Consider the following 17,108-nt stretch of genomic DNA (forward strand, 5'->3'; position numbering starts at 1 on the left):
AGCTGCACTGAGTCACTGCTAGGGGGGAGGGGATCAGAGGGAAGCTGAGCTGCTGAGAGAACAACTTTAACAACCACAATCCACAATGCTACTGCTGTGAACTTTCAAGATAAATTGCTCCACAGTGCCTGCAGCTATGGAAGTCAGTGAAGGCTTGTTTCAAAGTCCATTAACTTCTTCCTGGTTAAAGAGTAACTACAGTCTGCTCACAGTATTTGTAAAAAAAAAACAGCTTTGCTATTCTGAAGCTTCCCTTCAACAACTTTGCATATTACTTTATATATACTGTGATTCTGGACTTGACAAATACTGTATGCTACAGAAATCCCCCTCCACTAAGTCTGGCTGCAGCCATTTTAACCTCAGGCAGCTGAAGCTGCTGCCTGTTCATTGCCTGGATCTACACACACACATATATATATATATATACACATACACACACCCACACAGACACACTCACGCCACTGCTTGCTTGCACATTTCTCCTCTCTGGATAAATACACATGGATCTCTGTAGTCCACTGTAATCTCTGCCATCATCAAGTCCCCTCCAGCTCTTTAGCTCTCATTGGCTTTCCTATGACTCATCCTTCCTCCCTTGCTGACAAACTCTCGAGAGTAAGAGAGAGAGAGAGCTGTGCATGATGTCCTTAGCCTAGGCTAATTACCAGACAAGAAAGAGGAAGTGGGCTGTGTAAGGTATTTACTGCCAGTAAAAAAATGCTTTACCATCCAGAGTTAAAACAACAAGGGCAAAAGATTTAATAAATGGAAAGATGAAAAAATTACTGAAGAGTCGCTTTAAGTATAACTAAATACTTGAGCGTCTGTACCCTTGCCACATATTCACTTTATATAGCATTCAATACCCTTCTCTTGTAATGCCTCTATAGGCGATTGAGCTATACATTGCATCACCTTACGTAATCTTCTTTTCAGTGGATGTTCCATTGATCCTCTGCACAAAAACTTGTCTAGTCACTGGTTAAATTAACCAAAGCCTTCCTTACATCAGATTTAAAGAGAACAGAATCTGTCATTTAGAAACCCTTGTTACCTACACTCATAAAAATAGGAAATGAAAAAAAGAACATTTTACATAATAAACTGTTGACAAACTACATCTTCAAGTCCACCTATTATAAACCAATCAGAAAAATAGCTTTGGATGAAGAATGATTTGTGACTATTTCTTATCTCCATATAATTAACGACTTTGTGACTTTTTTTTTTTTTTTTTCCATACAGCTAATGTCTTTGAGTCTTATGGCTAGCGGCCATGTATTTACTGAAGATGAGAAAATGTAGACTAAGATCTATAACTCTGAAAAATGATCATTAGCTGGCGTTGATGCCAGAGGGAAGAATGGCACATTTCTCTGGAAGGTGACGAGTTAAATGATCAAATGAAATTAAAGAGAGGCAGCAAGGTTCAGCCCAGAGATGGAGAGGTACCAATTTCCTGCTCGAGTGCTCCCTGTCTCCCTGAAGTAGGATTGGAGACGTGTGTTTCAGTAATAATCTGTAAAGAATCATCTTGTTAACAATGCAGATTGTGATACAGCTTTCCTCCTTTTTGCAGTCATTAAACCCTTAAAACAAAATACAGATATGTATTAAAGCTGAACTCCAGGCAAACACACAATATGCACATAAAATAAATATACCTGCCAAAAGATTTCGATCTTTGCAAGAAAGCACAGTCAGGTGGAAGACGACACATTGTCTAGTATATGAGGAATACAATCATGTCATCTCTGCAACCCCGGCCAGCTGACTGGACACTTATAGGCCATACACACCCTACAATTGTCTTTAGATTTTTTCCTTTAGATTTACCAAAACCATATAATATGAGGTCAAACCTAAACACTTTCAATTTGTATGCAGTCAGGCATGCCCTTGCACTGACATGAAAGTGGGGGGTGTGATGGCGCTCTTCTAATATCCCAAGATGGTACAAGGAATTTGGGTGGATGGGAGGGGGGGGGGGTTATGGGGCTGCGTGGGGGGGGGGACAAAGTTTGGTACTGTAGGGAAGCTATAGTCCGCGGCAGCCGGCTGAAGCGTGGAGAAGCCCTGAGAGATGCAAGAAAGGAGAGAGCGGCGCCAGCTTAGTATAGTACAAGTTTATTTAACACTGTTAAAATTGGTGACTCACTGTCCGAGGTTGGGTGAGACCGGTACACAAAGACTGTTAGGGTCATCCATCTTCCTCTTCCAGGATAGTGGTCATAGGAGAAGGTGGTGAGGTTCCAGAGGTATAGCCGAGCCGCTGTGGGGCTGCTAGTTGTCACTGGCCGCGGCGGAGCATGCACAACAGGGCTCCGGCTGCCGACTTCTGATCCCTGATGACATCACTTCCTGGCAGGAGAAAAATAGGGGTTGCACGCGTTCAGAGCATCCGTGCTCCTTCGTCAGGCGATGGCTGGAACCTCACCACCTTCTCCTATGACCACTATCCTGGAAGAGGAAGATGGATGACCCTAACAGTCTTTGTGTACCGGTCTCACCCAACCTCGGACAGTGAGTCACCAATTTTAACAGTGTTAAATAAACTTGTACTATACTAAGCTGGCGCCGCTCTCTCCTTTCATGCCCTTGCACTACATAGTTGAAAGTAAATCTAAAGGAAATCTAACAACAAAAGTTGTATAGTGTGTATTTAGCTTTAGGATAGGCTAAGGCTGGATACACACTATACAACTTTTGTTGATAGATTTCCTTTAGATTTACCGTCAACTATGTAGTGCAAGGGCCTGCCTGACTGCATACAAATTGAAAGTGTTTAGGTTTGACCTCATATTATATGGTTTTGGTAAAGCTAAAATGAAAAAATCCATTGTGTGTATTCAGCTTAACACTACCACGTGTCGGGAACGTGTGCAAAATCCCATTCTTTCCTGATATGCACAGAAACATGCTGCCATTTAGATAGAAGACATGCGCCAGTGCCATTATTTGGTAATGGCATACCCATGCCGCACCCTGCAGTTTGGTGGGGTGCATTTTTTTGAGAGTCGGGGACTACTTTTCTGTGTTTATCATGCATAGGGCAGCCCATTGTGAGCTGCCCAGCATGTGATGCAGGGATTGTGCTGAAAACACATGAACGCCCGGTCAAACCAAGCCTAGAAAAGCAGGAGAAAACAGATGAGCAGTGATTAGCTTGATGTGTTCAAACTAGGAACCAAACCCATGTGAGCATGCCTGCCAGGAAGCTGTCAAATATATGGGCCAATCATCTGCACCCGGGACATTCTTCATCCCACAGCCGTACATATATGATGCCCTGACCGCAGATGATTGACCTGTAGAGGTGACAGTTTCCTTGGCATGCTCGCTTACGTGGGTTTGGATCCTAGTTTGACCACATGAGGTCATCTCTCTGCTCTCTCTGCTTCTTTTTCTTCCTATCAGTTTGTTCCTTGCAACACATGTTAATGCAGCACGCCTGATTGGCTACCAGTGCTGCACTGCCCCTCTCTCCCCTAAAGTGTTGTTTTACAGAGGACAACAAGAGACTGATAATGAGTCAAACTGTGATACTGGCACTTGATACAATTTTTTTTATAATAATGTATACATAGCTGCATTCATTTGTTTTATCTTTTTACAAATGCCTGGATTTCAGCTTTAAATACATCACTGGGCAAAACAATAAAAGTAGAATGGGGAGCATTAAGTCCCGGTTCACACTAGGGCGACCTGTGAGGCGACCTGGTTGCCTCACAGGTCGCCGCAGGTCGCCTCCCATAGGGAAGCTGCGGACCCGTTCTAATAGGAGCGACACAAGTCGCTCCGACCTAGAAAAAGGGTCCGGAGCTTCTTTGGGGCGACCAGGAGGTGACCGCTATAGACTTCAATGTTATGTAGTCCGTGGCGGCCACTCCGAGGTCGCGGCGCGCTGCTCGCACCGCGACCTCGGAGGTCGCGGTGCGAAGTAGCGTCGCCCCTATGTGAACGGGGCTTTAACCTTCTCTACCATATGTATATAATACAAATTTATATGGGATTGTAATGAAAAACGACAAAACAATTCTAGTGATATTCCTTTTATATATTGTTTTGATGGACTATTAAATTGCTTTGTACGGGGAGGGCGGGGGCGACCCATTGTAAATTGCCATTAAAATCTACTTAAAGCCTATTTTTTTTTTTATATCTTTTATATTTTGGATAGAGTCGGAAATAGTGAAAAACCCTTCATGTTTTTTTCCCCATCTATAATCCATTGGGGAGATTTCCCTTCATATTTCCTGCAGAGACACAGAAAAGTTAGGGGAAACCACTTCAAAGTAAGGAAATCTATCCTTGTAAACAGTGGTTACCAGAACTACCGGTGTCCCCATTGGAGGATTCCCCATCCATTCAGGTTTTAATGGCAATTCAAAATGCTAGGTTTTCCCTCACTTTTAGTCCTGGTGACAATGATCACCAGAACAAACAGAGGCAGTGGGGTTGATTTACTAAAACTGGAGAGTTCAAAATCTGGTGCAACTCTGCATAGAAACCAATCAGCTCTCAGGTTTTATTGTCAAAGCTTAATTGAACAAGCTGAAGTTTGATGCTGATTGGCTACCATGCACAGCTGGACCAGATTTTGTGCTTTCCAGTTTTAGTAAATCAAGCCTAGTGACTCCACACAGCTGGAACACATACAGAAAAAAAACCTGGGATAAATTCCCCATCTTATCCAAAAATACTAACAAAAAAAAGTCTCTTTAACAATGACTCAATTAAAAAAAAAAAAAAATAGGTAGAAAGGATTACTTATACTAGAGCCTAAATAGGGAGATTGTGAGATCATTTCTCAGACCCTTGTTTTTTCAGGAAACCTTTTTAATATAATTTTTCAATTATTGAGCTGCAGTGTTCTTAGCTAAGCCAAAGTGTTTTTCTACAAATCTAAAATGTTACATACTATACCAAAATCAATTTGTTTGAAATTAAAAGAGGACGCCTTTTTTAAGAAAGGCAAGGGGAAGTACTGTGTGATCTTTGTCCGCAGCCCCATAGGTCCTAAAGCAGTCTGGTATGCCAATAAAGAGAAGGTGTTGGAAAACACACAACTGTTTGAAATGTCTCTTCTTTCCCAAAGCGTGACTCATCATGGGTTGTTCGAGGCTGAATAAGTTTTCTATAGAGCCACAGCAGCAGGGAACTTGGGGAGAATTGTGAGTGCTAAAGAATTAGCAATGCAGAGAGGATACGTAGAGGAGGAGGGCAGGGAGCCCAAGGCCTTCCAGTTGGGAATAGATTTCCATAAATTATTGAGCGTTGTCATGACAAGGTGTACTTATGTTGCATAACAACTTTTTTAACTTCCTGACCCCACACACGTTGTCAGTCATTTAAGAGTGATGTATTATACAATGTCTACACCAGTAAATGTACATAATAATTTTAAGGGGTGGTTCCTCCTATGTGTGACTTTAACACACTGCCTATTACGCTTTGATTTAAAGTGAAACTGAACTCAAAAAGTTAGTACTTGCTATCGTATAGGGAGCTTCGAAAAATGGTAATTGCACACAAGCAGTAGCTTGAAAAGTCTCCCTTTTGTCTTTAAATCCTTCAAAAAATAGTAGTTAACTTCCTGCACCTAGGTACTGGTGATTGGAAGCCTCATATCTGCAGTGAGTCATCTACGGCATTGTGGTATTGACTGCTAGTCCCATGAGATATGGAATAGAATTTTATGTCACTAGTCTTATTGTTCATGGTTCTCCTTGCTAAAAGCTGTACCCACAGACCTGCAATGTGAGGTTCTACCTGCTTCATCCAATCTGTGGATCTGTGCTTCTCCCACCCACCCTGCTGCCTTCTTTATTATTCTCCCACCGGTCATCAAAGGGGTGGCTCTGACATTAGAAACAAAGCCCTGTCTCTTAAGATTGCTACATCCTAACACAGAGACAAAATAAATGGAAAGTTAGCAATGGCCTACATACCATATGGGAGACTCATTTTTTGCCCTCTGCTTGCTTTTTTGGGCACATATTCAATGGTTCAGGCCCTCTTTAAGGAACAACTCCTGCCTACTTGTAAATTTAGGGTACATACAGTTATAAAAAACATCACGGTTTCACCTACCCCCTCACCTTTCTGATCAAATCTATCATAGAAACCCCATCATTGGATGCAAACAACTATATCTTCTTGTCTGAATCTGAGGGATGGGAATGCTATTATAAATGTTTTTAGGATGGCAAGGGGGAGGGACGGGTCCTTTTACTTTTAACTACCTTTATAAACTCAATAGTATTTAAAAAAACGGAGCTACTTATTACGCTAAATACAGCCAAATATTACTTTCCATTTTTCTTGTAATGGGACAGTGGCAGGTAAGCAGTAAAAATACTTTACTAATGAATTGTCCATGCCTATACCCTGGACTGCATCATGCAGTGCTTGAAGGCCTGTGCAGCTGATCATTAGCCCTCAGTATTGTCAATAGGTGACGGGGGAATATAATTTCCCAACACTGGGTTATTGCCAGAAATTTTGGGGATGGGAGGAGGTAGGCTAAGTTCACCTTTTTCTATAAATTCCAGCTTCCCTATTTATACCATTAATGTACCTCTGTTGCAGAAAAGAAAAAGCTTTCTTTATAATCTAGCGTAGGCTTTACCTCAGCCTCCAGTATCCCCTATAGAAAACTCCTCCATTACTTCCTGCTTTTCGTCCTGTGGGACATGAAAACCATACGTACTTAAGCAGCTGACATCATTAACACACACCCTCCACCTGCTTTCCCCCTCCAGGAGATTGCTCCGCAGTTAAATGCAGAAATTGTCAGAGAGCACTATTTTCCCTTACTACACAGCCAGTATCTTCCTCTGCTGATCGATTGTATTGTACCTAAACTTCAACTTGAAAAGATCATTCATTTGAAAGACTGTGCAGGAGCTGAGCGATCACATAACAGTTCATGTGGAGCAAAGCTGTGAGAAAACAGGAGAAATGTGTCCCTGGAAGTCTGTAAAGCTCACCATATACTATACAATCTAACTATACAACCTCCTTTAGTTCTACCATCAACTGTGTAGAGCAAGGGCCTGCCTGATTGGATACAAAGTGATTGAATGGATACAGTAGGGAAAATACTTATTGATCCCCTGCAGATTTTGTAAGTTTACCCACTTACAAAGAAACGAAGAATCTAACTTTTATCATAGGTGTATTTTAAATAACAGAGACAGAATATCAACCATCCAGAAAGAAAAATACATGATATGTTATATTTGATCCCCTTCCAACCAACAATAATTCTGGCTCCCACAGACTGGCTACAGTATGTGCTCATGTGGTACACAAATTAGTCCAGTCAATTTAGGAAAGGTGCTCCCAACGACAATTCATTATGTGTAAAAAAGATACCTGTCCACAGAATCCATTCCATTTAAACTTGCTTCCATTCAAACCTCGCCATCATGGGCAAGACCAAAGAGCTGTCAAAGGATGTCAGAGACAAGATTGTAGACCTGCACAAGGCTGGAATTGGCTACAACACCATCAGCAAGAAGCTTGGTGAGAAGAGAAATGTCGGATCAATTATTTGCAAATGGAAGAAATACAAAATAACCATTAATTACCCTCGGTCTGGAGCTCTATTTAAGATTTCGCCTCATGGGGAAAGGATTAACATGAGAAAAGTGAGGGATCAGCCCAGAACTACATAGGAGGAGCTTGTGAATGATCTTAAGGCAGTTGGGTCCACAGTCACCAAACAAACCATTGGTAACATAATACACCGCCATGGATTAAAATCCTGCAGCGCCCGCAAGGTCCCCCTCCTCAAGAAGGCACATATACAGGCCAGTCTGAAGTTTGCCCGTGGACATCTAAATGATTCAGAGAAGGATTGGGAGAAAGTGCTGTGCTCTGATGACCAAAATTGAGCACTTTGGCATTAACTCGACTCGTCCTGTTTGGATGAAGAAAAATGCTGACTATGACTCGAAGAACACCATCCCTACAGTCACGCATGGAGGTGGAAACATTATGCTTTGGGGCTGTCTCTCTGCTAAAGGTACAGGCCGACTTTGCTACATTGCGGGGCCAATGGACGGGGCCATGTATTGTAAAATCGTGGATGAGTACCTTCTTCCCAAATCCAGAACACTGATGATGGGTCGTGGATGGGTCTTCCAGCATGACAATGACCCAAAACATGCCACCAAGGCAACAAAGGAGTGGCTCAAGAAGAAGCACATTAAGGTCATGGAGTGGCCTAGTCAGTCTCCAGAACTTAATCCTATAGAAAATGTATGTAAGCGGGCAAACTTACAAAATCTGCAGGGGATCAAAAAATTATTTTTCCCCACTGTAGGGGGTGTCCTTTTTTTTAGTAAATCTAAGGGAGATCGTACAATTAAATTATATAGTGTATGGTTACCTTTATACATCTAAAATGAGCTAGCAAATACACATTTTGCTGAATAAAAAAACATGCAACAAACGCAGCAAAATGCACAGTAAAAAAACGTGCTAACTGCAACATACCAAAATGTCCCATGAGCTACTTTGCCATGTGTAGTAGGCAGCCCATCAAAATCAATGGGCTGCCTTATGCGTGTCCCCAGGAAAAATATTTGCTCTCACTATGCTAAGTGTGAATGGGGCCTAATTGTCTCTTCCCACTTCCTCCCATGTATGCAATCTGATTGTACAATCTCTGTACAATTTCCTTTAAGTTTACCAAAACTATGTTATAAGAGAACACATTTGAACAATCTATTCAATTTGTATCAAATCTGGCGGGCCCTTGCACATAGCTGATGGTAACTGCTTGTACTGTGCATGACCACCTTAAAAGAAGAAGTAGGAAAGGGGGTGGAAAAAGAGGTGGCATAGTAATGAGGGGGGTGTGGTCCAGAGAGGTAAACACAACCTTTTCTGTTAGGCAGTAAGGCAGTGCATGATGGGATATGAATTTTCCTGGATGGTCGCCTGATGATACAGGAAGTAATGGAATCAGAAAGCATTTTTTTTTAAATTTTGAACCAAGAAGTGAAGATTGAAAGCGGCTACAAACGAGGTAAGTGCTACATAAGAACATTAGCGTGACTTGGGCAGAAATTACCTTAGAAAAATCTTCTATTTATTATAAAAAACTGGATTTTTGAATAACCGTAAAATCCTTTTCTCTTAAGTTCATTGACAGACGCAGTCCTCTGATCCATATCAGTAGGGTTATACTGCCCCCTACAGGAGTAGGACACTAGGCAGAAAAAAAGTTCTGGCTACGCCTATGGGCAGTCCCGGAGGGTACACCCCCTCTCTTCCTGCATAGGATGTCAGTTTTGTATCAAAGCAGTGTCAGAAAAGTAACACCAACCCAACTCAAAAAAGAGGGGCGGGTACTGCGTCCACAGATGCCTGCAGATGCTTCTTTTGGCCGCAAAGCTTTGCTGGCTGCTGTCTGGAGGGCTTTCGGCCTTCCTTGAGGGTGTTTACTGTTTGTTTCAGGTGGGCCTCCTCTTTTGAGGAGTCCTATGTTGCCTGGTTGGCTATGTTTAGCCTTGGGGACTTGTTCTTTTCTGCTGTTCCCACCCCTCATTCTATGGCACTGCTTTGGGACGTCCCTACTGATATGGATCAGAGGACTACATCCATCAATGAACGATAGAGAAAGTGAAATTCTGCCTGGGTAAATTTAGCCTTCAAGATGACTTCATGAAACCAGATAAACGAACGGTTCTCTTTGGGATACAAGCTTACATTTGTAGTTTAACCCAAAAATAAAAACAAAACAATACCCTAAGAGAAGTTCTTTTTACTCTATATTTGCAAAAAAAATCAAAACTAAGCTCTGCCATTGATCAGTCACTAAGAAAAAGGCAATTTTTAATAAATCCCAACCTTAGGCTCCATGTACACGGGACGCTGGAAATGGCCGTTTAGGAGCAGTTGGGCGTTTTTTTTTTAGAAGCCCCTGAACCCATCTACATTTTATCTTATCTGTCCATGTACACCAGGTCGTTTGCGGTCGTTTGCGGGCAGTTGCGTTCAGGGACTTTTTTTTTAGAACGCAATTATTTGCGTTCGAACGTGTGTTTCCCGGCGTTTCAAACGCAAAAACGCGACCGAACGCGTCCGAACGCAATGACCCGCGTTTGGCGTTCGCGTTTTTCCATTTTAAAGGGGAATAATTTTTTTGACCTCTAGGAACGGTTCTAAATGCAAACGCCCGCAAAACGCCCGCTAAACGCGGGTACAAACGCGACCGAACGGACGTTTCAAACGTCCTAAAAATTCCAGCATTCAAAGGGACTTTTAACAAAGTCCCGTGTACATGGAGCCTTAGGAGGAAGTTAACAGCTCTATCTCAACAAAGCAGAAATTCTTCTTACAATATATAGAGTATATCAACTATAGCATTACTAATATAATATAAGCTGCATAAGAAGTTGTCTACCACAATATGGCTCCCTATTAGACTATTTATTAAAAAATATAGATGCTTTATTCTTCTGAAGGCATTGTTCTATAAGGAGACACAGAGAGAGGAGGCTCTGGTTATATCCACAAATAATGACCTTACCGGTTGCCAGGCAACACCACAAATGCTCATCACACAAGCTTTAATATAAGTCCAATGGGAAAAGAAAAAGAAGACATGATTTGGAGGGGGTGGGGGGTGTGAGGTTTAATATAAAAACAAATTCCTTTACAAAAGTAGGTGCATTCTAGGTATACGGATGTCCTATGAACTGTAGAAGAGCTCCAGTCTGGATATAAATGGTCAGTCAGCATATATATTATCCAATCCTGTGAATTTTAGAATGTTGTTTTAAATTGACAGATGCAGAATCTTATTGTGGAATAATTTGTAATCCAATAAAAATCAGTGGATCAGGTTTTCATTTAGCCTAACTCAAGGGAAAAAAATAAAAAATTAGCGCATTGTGCCTCAGTTACCTTAGGCAGGCCATACACAGTTTGAATCTCGGCCGGTTGAGATGCGAACTATGTATGGGCAGACTGAATGTACCAAGTTCATCAATTGATCAACTTGGGTACAACCAGCATGCTGGATGTTACCTGCGATTGTCGCTAGCGGTGCTATAGTCACTAGCAATAATCACTGATTAGACAATGGCTTATGATTAAACATGTGATCTGAGTGTGAAACGCGTCAACAGTTTGTCCTGCTTTACTTCTCTGCCTGTGAGGACAATAAAGGTTTTTTTTTTTTTTTGCATTAGTCCTGTGGTGGTTGTGCGGGCAATATTTTCTTCATTTTGTATGTTTGCGGTGGTGAGCCGGGGCAAGCACCCACACTGGTCTGCAATTAGATGCTCACCTGAGCGTTATATACACCCTCTTTGGACTAGACATTAGCACTGTCTGTGTTGAAGGGGGGAAAGTAGAAAATTTCTTTCCTGCAACCCGTGGTTGCAGGAAAGAAATTCACTCCTAGTATTGCAGGCCTTACTCCCCAGTCCTGATTCCAAACACCTCTTCCTAAGCCACCCCCTGCAGTGTAATGGTTTAAAGACACTGATTCAAATATGAGCTAATTTCCTGCCCTTGGGCACAAGTCCCCTCACTACCCACGTGAGTTCTTCTGCCTCTGGAGCCTATGAGAGAGAACACGATAGCTGCAATTGTCGCCTCCACCAATTTAAGATGTCCACATGATGCAGACAGTGATGTGGACACCCAAAGAAAGACCCCAGGACATAAAAAGATAAGAGATAAGTAATCACATGACCATGACTTCAGGTAGAACAGCTTCAAGTAAAATGGGCATTTGGATAGTTTTTGTTTTTCTTACCAGTGGTTAGTTAGAGAGAGGTGGAAGAGAGGGGGGGTGCTAATATCCTAGAGTTGGGGCTTTAAGTATTAGGTGAATAGGGGAGGGGCTATTGTTATATCAAACTTTGTGAGGGTAGGGATCTGTCAAGCATTTAGCCCACTACCCCTCCCCAAAAAACATCCACCAAACAGAGGGAGCCTTCATATTTAACAGTTGTTCTCCACCTTTTAAATCCCCTAATTAATGCCTTTCATTGAGACCCATAACTCACCTAACTAGATACAAGGTAGATAAACCAGGTTGGATATAACATTATGCCCACAACACACAGTGGCAGGATACCATTACAGGAAGGCTACAGAGTCTGCTACTGTAGAAAAATACCAGTTTCCCAACTAAAACAAAAATTAGACATATGTGAGCCACTGTTCACTTTCCTTTTTTTTTACCTGGACTGCCTTGAGGCACTAAGGGGCTCAATAAGGCAGTTTAAGAATGTTAATTCCATCTACAAAGAAGACAGGTTTGAGAAGTCTACATGCCCTTAATAAAGCTTTCTAAATCCTAGAATCAGACTTGATTTCAATTATGATCCTATATCAAGACAAATTTCCATACATACAAAGGGTCACATACCTGTCAAATATACGATTTACAAATTGTTTCTGAAGAGTTATTTAAGTTGCTTAACTTTAGAGACCCCCACCTCGCCAAGCTACTGTGGCAGCTGTCCTGCTATGTTAGAGGCCTGATGGAAAAACTTGTTCCTAAGATTACATGTTCTTCAATGGCCACCCCACTCTTTCCTGCATGTCTTTTCTTTGGCTCTACCCCTCACCTGAACCCATAGGGAAGTCGGGATAGACTATTAAAGCATTGCAACTCCACCAATCTATTCTAACTACTCTTCCCAATTCCTTTAAACTTTGCTAGGTCTCAATCTTTCTCCTTCATTTATGCATTCCCTCTGTTCAGGCTTTACCTTCTTCTTACCAATGGAAAAACTGGTTTTGCAGAACACAGTGAAGCAAAGCAATAACCGTAAGCTTCCCTTTAATTGCCTTATGCTCTATGCAACTATCTATAGCAAAGAATGTTGGCCTGGAAAAAAAACTCCCAAATCCCAAATTGGAGCTTCCAGAGGTTTGAAAACTCTCTGCCCACCCCCAAGTAACAGCACTGGTTGCCTCAGCAGCCAATCGTTCAGCACCAACACTGTCCACATGGGAAGGAGGAGAGTGAGTCACAGCTTCTCCATAACCTAAACTACTGGATATTTTTCTTTTTTCCCACAGGAAGAATGGAGCAGAAAAAGAGCAATGAGAGGGTATGTGCTGTTGGTAGGACCACTATTGATGCAACTCATTTTACGAGCTGCCGATCATCTCAATGAACTTTACAGTCATTCTAAAGTTTTTGGTCAATTACGCCTAACCCATAGATTTGTACTCTAACAGCACCACTAAGCAGAAAGTAATATGTTCAAAACTCTTAAATATCATAGTTTCCCTTTCATTATAGGGAATTCTAATTGGATAGAACATATTTGTCTACACCATGGGTGTCCAACCTTTTGGTTTCTCTGGGCCACATAGAGAAATTTTCTGGGCCCGCATATAAAATATATATTATAGTTAAGGTATATAAGTAATAAAACGCTGCTGCGCCCTTCCAGCGCTGCCGCGCCCCCTATCCAGCACTAATTTAACACAACTACTGTATAGTCCCCTCCGAGGCAGCCTCTGCCTACAGTTAGATGGAAGCCGCTGTGGCTGTGCCCCCAACTCAACTTACTTACTCCCCAGCAAAAAAAAAATTATCAGGGGGCAGTGGGCCGCATCGCCGGCCGTTCCGGGCCTCAGGTTGGACATGCCTGGTCTACACCACACAGAAACAATATAATATTACAGGAAGACTTCTGTGTTTGACCTGGAATTTTCTTTAAATTGACAGCAACTAAGGACCTCAACAAGGCAGTTTAGGACTTTTAATTCCATATTTGGCAAACAAATGATAACTTTGAACTGTCTGTAGGCCTTCCTTTCTAGACAAACCAGAATGCACCGATGCCCTACAATAAGCATGATTTCAGTTATGGCCCCCAGAGCAGTTTTACTGTATGCTCCAAAAGACACAGATCTCCCACTCTCAATATTTAATTAAAAATAAATCTGAATACTTATATAAGAAAAATGTTTATGGACATGAGAACAAGGACAGTCTGCTGCTCCCCTGGTGGCCTAGGCCCCAGCCAATCAGGGCCTGTCGAGCATACAGTAATAAGTAATTCCAACTCTGTCCCTCCTACAGAATGCATGCATGCAGTTGCTATGGTTAATACAAGACTGTCTGTGCAGTCAATGAAAATGTCATAGTTTGATATGCACCTCTGGGATGTGTGCCGTACACCTTACTTAGACCAATGCCCTTGATTTTTTTATACAATGTCTGCACAAATTGTAGCCCTGCTCAATCTAAACAGTTAATTCTAACGGTTAAACACAACCACAGCTAAATGGCATGTATGAATTCACAATTAGTTTGTCACCTTTTTTTTTTTATAGAAGAAATCCTTTTTTTATTTATTTTAAGGATTCCTTTATTGGGGAGAAAAAAAATTCTGAAAAAGATTCCAGACTAGTATCATTAATTACCCTTTGCACTAAGCACTTGCAGACACTGGTTGTAAAGAAGCTTAAAAATAATACCAAAGGATTTATCTTGCTTGGTAAATCGCAAATTAAACCCCCCCATCTTTTTTTTTTTTTGGTGACAGACTTTCAGGATTGATGTGAGAAATTTTTTCCCTGCAGAAAAAAAAAGTTAAAACTTGAAGATAAATGCAAAAACAACATGTGATTAAACTATCACAGAACGAGGTTAGTTTTACTGCAAGAGCAATTCCTGAGCACTTGTCACCAAGGGCCAAATTATTTTTGACGACAGTGCAGAAATCTAAGCATATAGTTTGACATTTTTGTGCTTGGGCTGTGAGCACAAACGAGTACTCTCTCTGTGTGCATTAATGTAAAGTGACAATGGTAGAGGCCTAAGGGTCACGTGACTCCAGAAATGCCTTGAGCCATCAAAATCATATCATTTATTGTGGTGATTCAACGAAAATCACATTGTAATTATTTACTGCCTCTTCATGCAAGATCCTCAGCATGGCTTGTTAAATTATAAAAATTCATGGATACTAAATAAAACTAACAGAGTGTCAAAAATGGACTGCTATATTTTTTTACTGCCAGGGAAAAAAAAAAAAAACAAAGTTAAAAAAATCAGCATGCATGCTTTTTCCATTCCAGTTTATTTTTAATTAAAGGGTACATATGTGGCTTGCCAGCTAATTTAAATTCAGAGCAATATTTACCAGCTGCCTTTCCTGCAGCTCATATTCATGAAAAAGTTGATTATGCAAAAAAATAAATAAATAAAACTGCTCCCTAATGTGCACATACATTTGCAGTGTTGCAAAAGCATTATATAAATCAAAAATAAAAAAATTAAAGACAAAAATATTTCTGGTTATTTCAAGCAAAGAAAAAAAAAATCACAGGGACTATAGACCATCAATTAGTTCCAGCTAGTGAATTATTTATTCGTCCTTCTGAAATAATGCGCAAGCTATTTTTGCAGGAAACCACTTTTGTGGGCTCTTAAAGAGACTGACGAGTACAGCATCTCAGAGAAAAGGGAAAAAAAAAAAAATAATGATGTGTAGAGGGGGGTCCCAAACCTGCAGGTGCCTGCAGCGGAGGTTGCGAGTGACAGGCAAAGAATGTCCACCACTTGAATTTATTTACTGACGGAATCTAGCGGCTGAAGGGGAAAAAAAAATACAAGAAAAAAAAAAAAAAAAAACAGTGTCCCAAAACACTAGGATGGAGTAGCAGGTGTTTAGGGTGCATATCATACAATGGAGAAGGTGGAGCCACATTTATTTACACCCAAGATATGTGTTGCGCTCTTCTATACCCGTCCTCCCCAATTAATCTGCCAAGAAAAAAAAAGTAGCCCACCGTTATTACTAGGTGCAACATGAAACGTTGGCTGCAATGCTGCCTGCACCGTACTCTTTAATCATGCAGTACCAGAATGAGAACATTTCCAATCTACACCCTTTGCTGATGCATAAAACAGTGCTAACCTCATCTATCTGCTAGCAAACAAACAGAAGAATGGCTTTACAAGGATATATATATAAAAAAAAAAATAAATAAATAAATTCTTTACATCACAGCATTAAAAGCACAGAAAAAAAATAAAATCACATAATATAAAAAAAAAAAAAATAAGGACTCACCGACTTTGGGCTCTTCTTTGGGACTGGCAGTCCTGCAAAACGGCAACAAGGGAGAGATCAACATTAGCATACAAATGTTATGTTCATCTAAGATAAATCCCAAGGTATATCATTCTAATGTAGCCATCTGCACGGCAATAGCAGGATTCTCCTCAGCATCGGAGTTATCAGTCTGTTTAGAACGAATCAAAGCTGAGTACGAGAGGGAGAGAGAGAGAGAAAACAAGAGGAGGAGAGAGAGAGAGAGAGAGAGAGAGAGAGAGGGAGGAAAAAAAAAAAGGGGGGAACGAGAAAGAGAGAGGGAACACAAATCTATCTGCATTAGCGATGCTGCAGAAGCCTGGAGGCTGGGGGAGAACAGACCTCGGCGGCCTGGGAAAAGCGAACACTTGGACAGAATCTCAAATGCTCCCCTGGATTAAGAGGGACTTGGCTAACAATTAAACCTAGATATTTCCTTTTGACGCGAGCTGCTTGTCAATTGCATTGGACCAATAGACGCTGAATAACAGATACGAGCTGATGTTAAAGGCTTTCTTTACAGCAAGTGAGAAGACAAGGATTTTTTTCTTCCCGGGGTGGGGGGGGGGAAGAGATGTGCAGGGAGGGTACTGATGGGTGTTATTCCATCAAGGTTAATAAACATGTGGCAGGCAGCTCCATTAAAACAAAGCTGACATAGATGAGCAGACACTCCGTGAACTGGACTAGTAGAACATCATGGCACGACTTCATAAGAGCGGTGTGATGGAAGGACTGGGTTTTAACTAATTACGTGAGCAAAATAAAACAAATGGCCTGGATTTGATAGGATTACAAAGCAGAAAAAGGCTTTATTTTTTAATAAAAGTGCAAAGAACACGAGCCAATCAGAAATCCATTTTTAATTAGCCAACCCCCATCATTTTCATAGCTGGTTTCATCAAGAATGTATAATGATTGGCAGACGTTGACACTCCCAGTTGAGTCAGGGGGCCAGACGGGATATTTCTGACCAATTAACAGACTTTCCTCCAGGCTGGAGTCACAGAG

General features: G+C 41.3%; 1 protein-coding gene across 8 annotated transcripts in view; it reads right to left on the bottom strand.

The window, feature by feature from the left end:
• The window catches only part of MAGI1 (membrane associated guanylate kinase, WW and PDZ domain containing 1), a gene marked incomplete at its 5' end in the record, with an annotated part of 797,934 nt that overhangs the window by 64,780 nt on the left and 716,046 nt on the right, over positions 1–17,108 (bottom strand). For all 8 annotated transcript variants that reach the window (XM_082266002.1, XM_082265998.1, XM_082266000.1 and 5 more), the window contains one exon: positions 16,077–16,108. In XM_082266002.1, coding sequence (XP_082122128.1) covers positions 16,077–16,108 — 32 coding nt within the window. The remainder of the gene's footprint in view (positions 1–16,076; positions 16,109–17,108) is intronic.

The sequence above is a fragment of the Pelophylax lessonae genome (assembly GCF_965119305.1).
Source record: "Pelophylax lessonae genome assembly, chromosome: 8".
In the NCBI taxonomy this organism is placed as follows: Eukaryota; Metazoa; Chordata; class Amphibia; order Anura; family Ranidae; genus Pelophylax; species Pelophylax lessonae.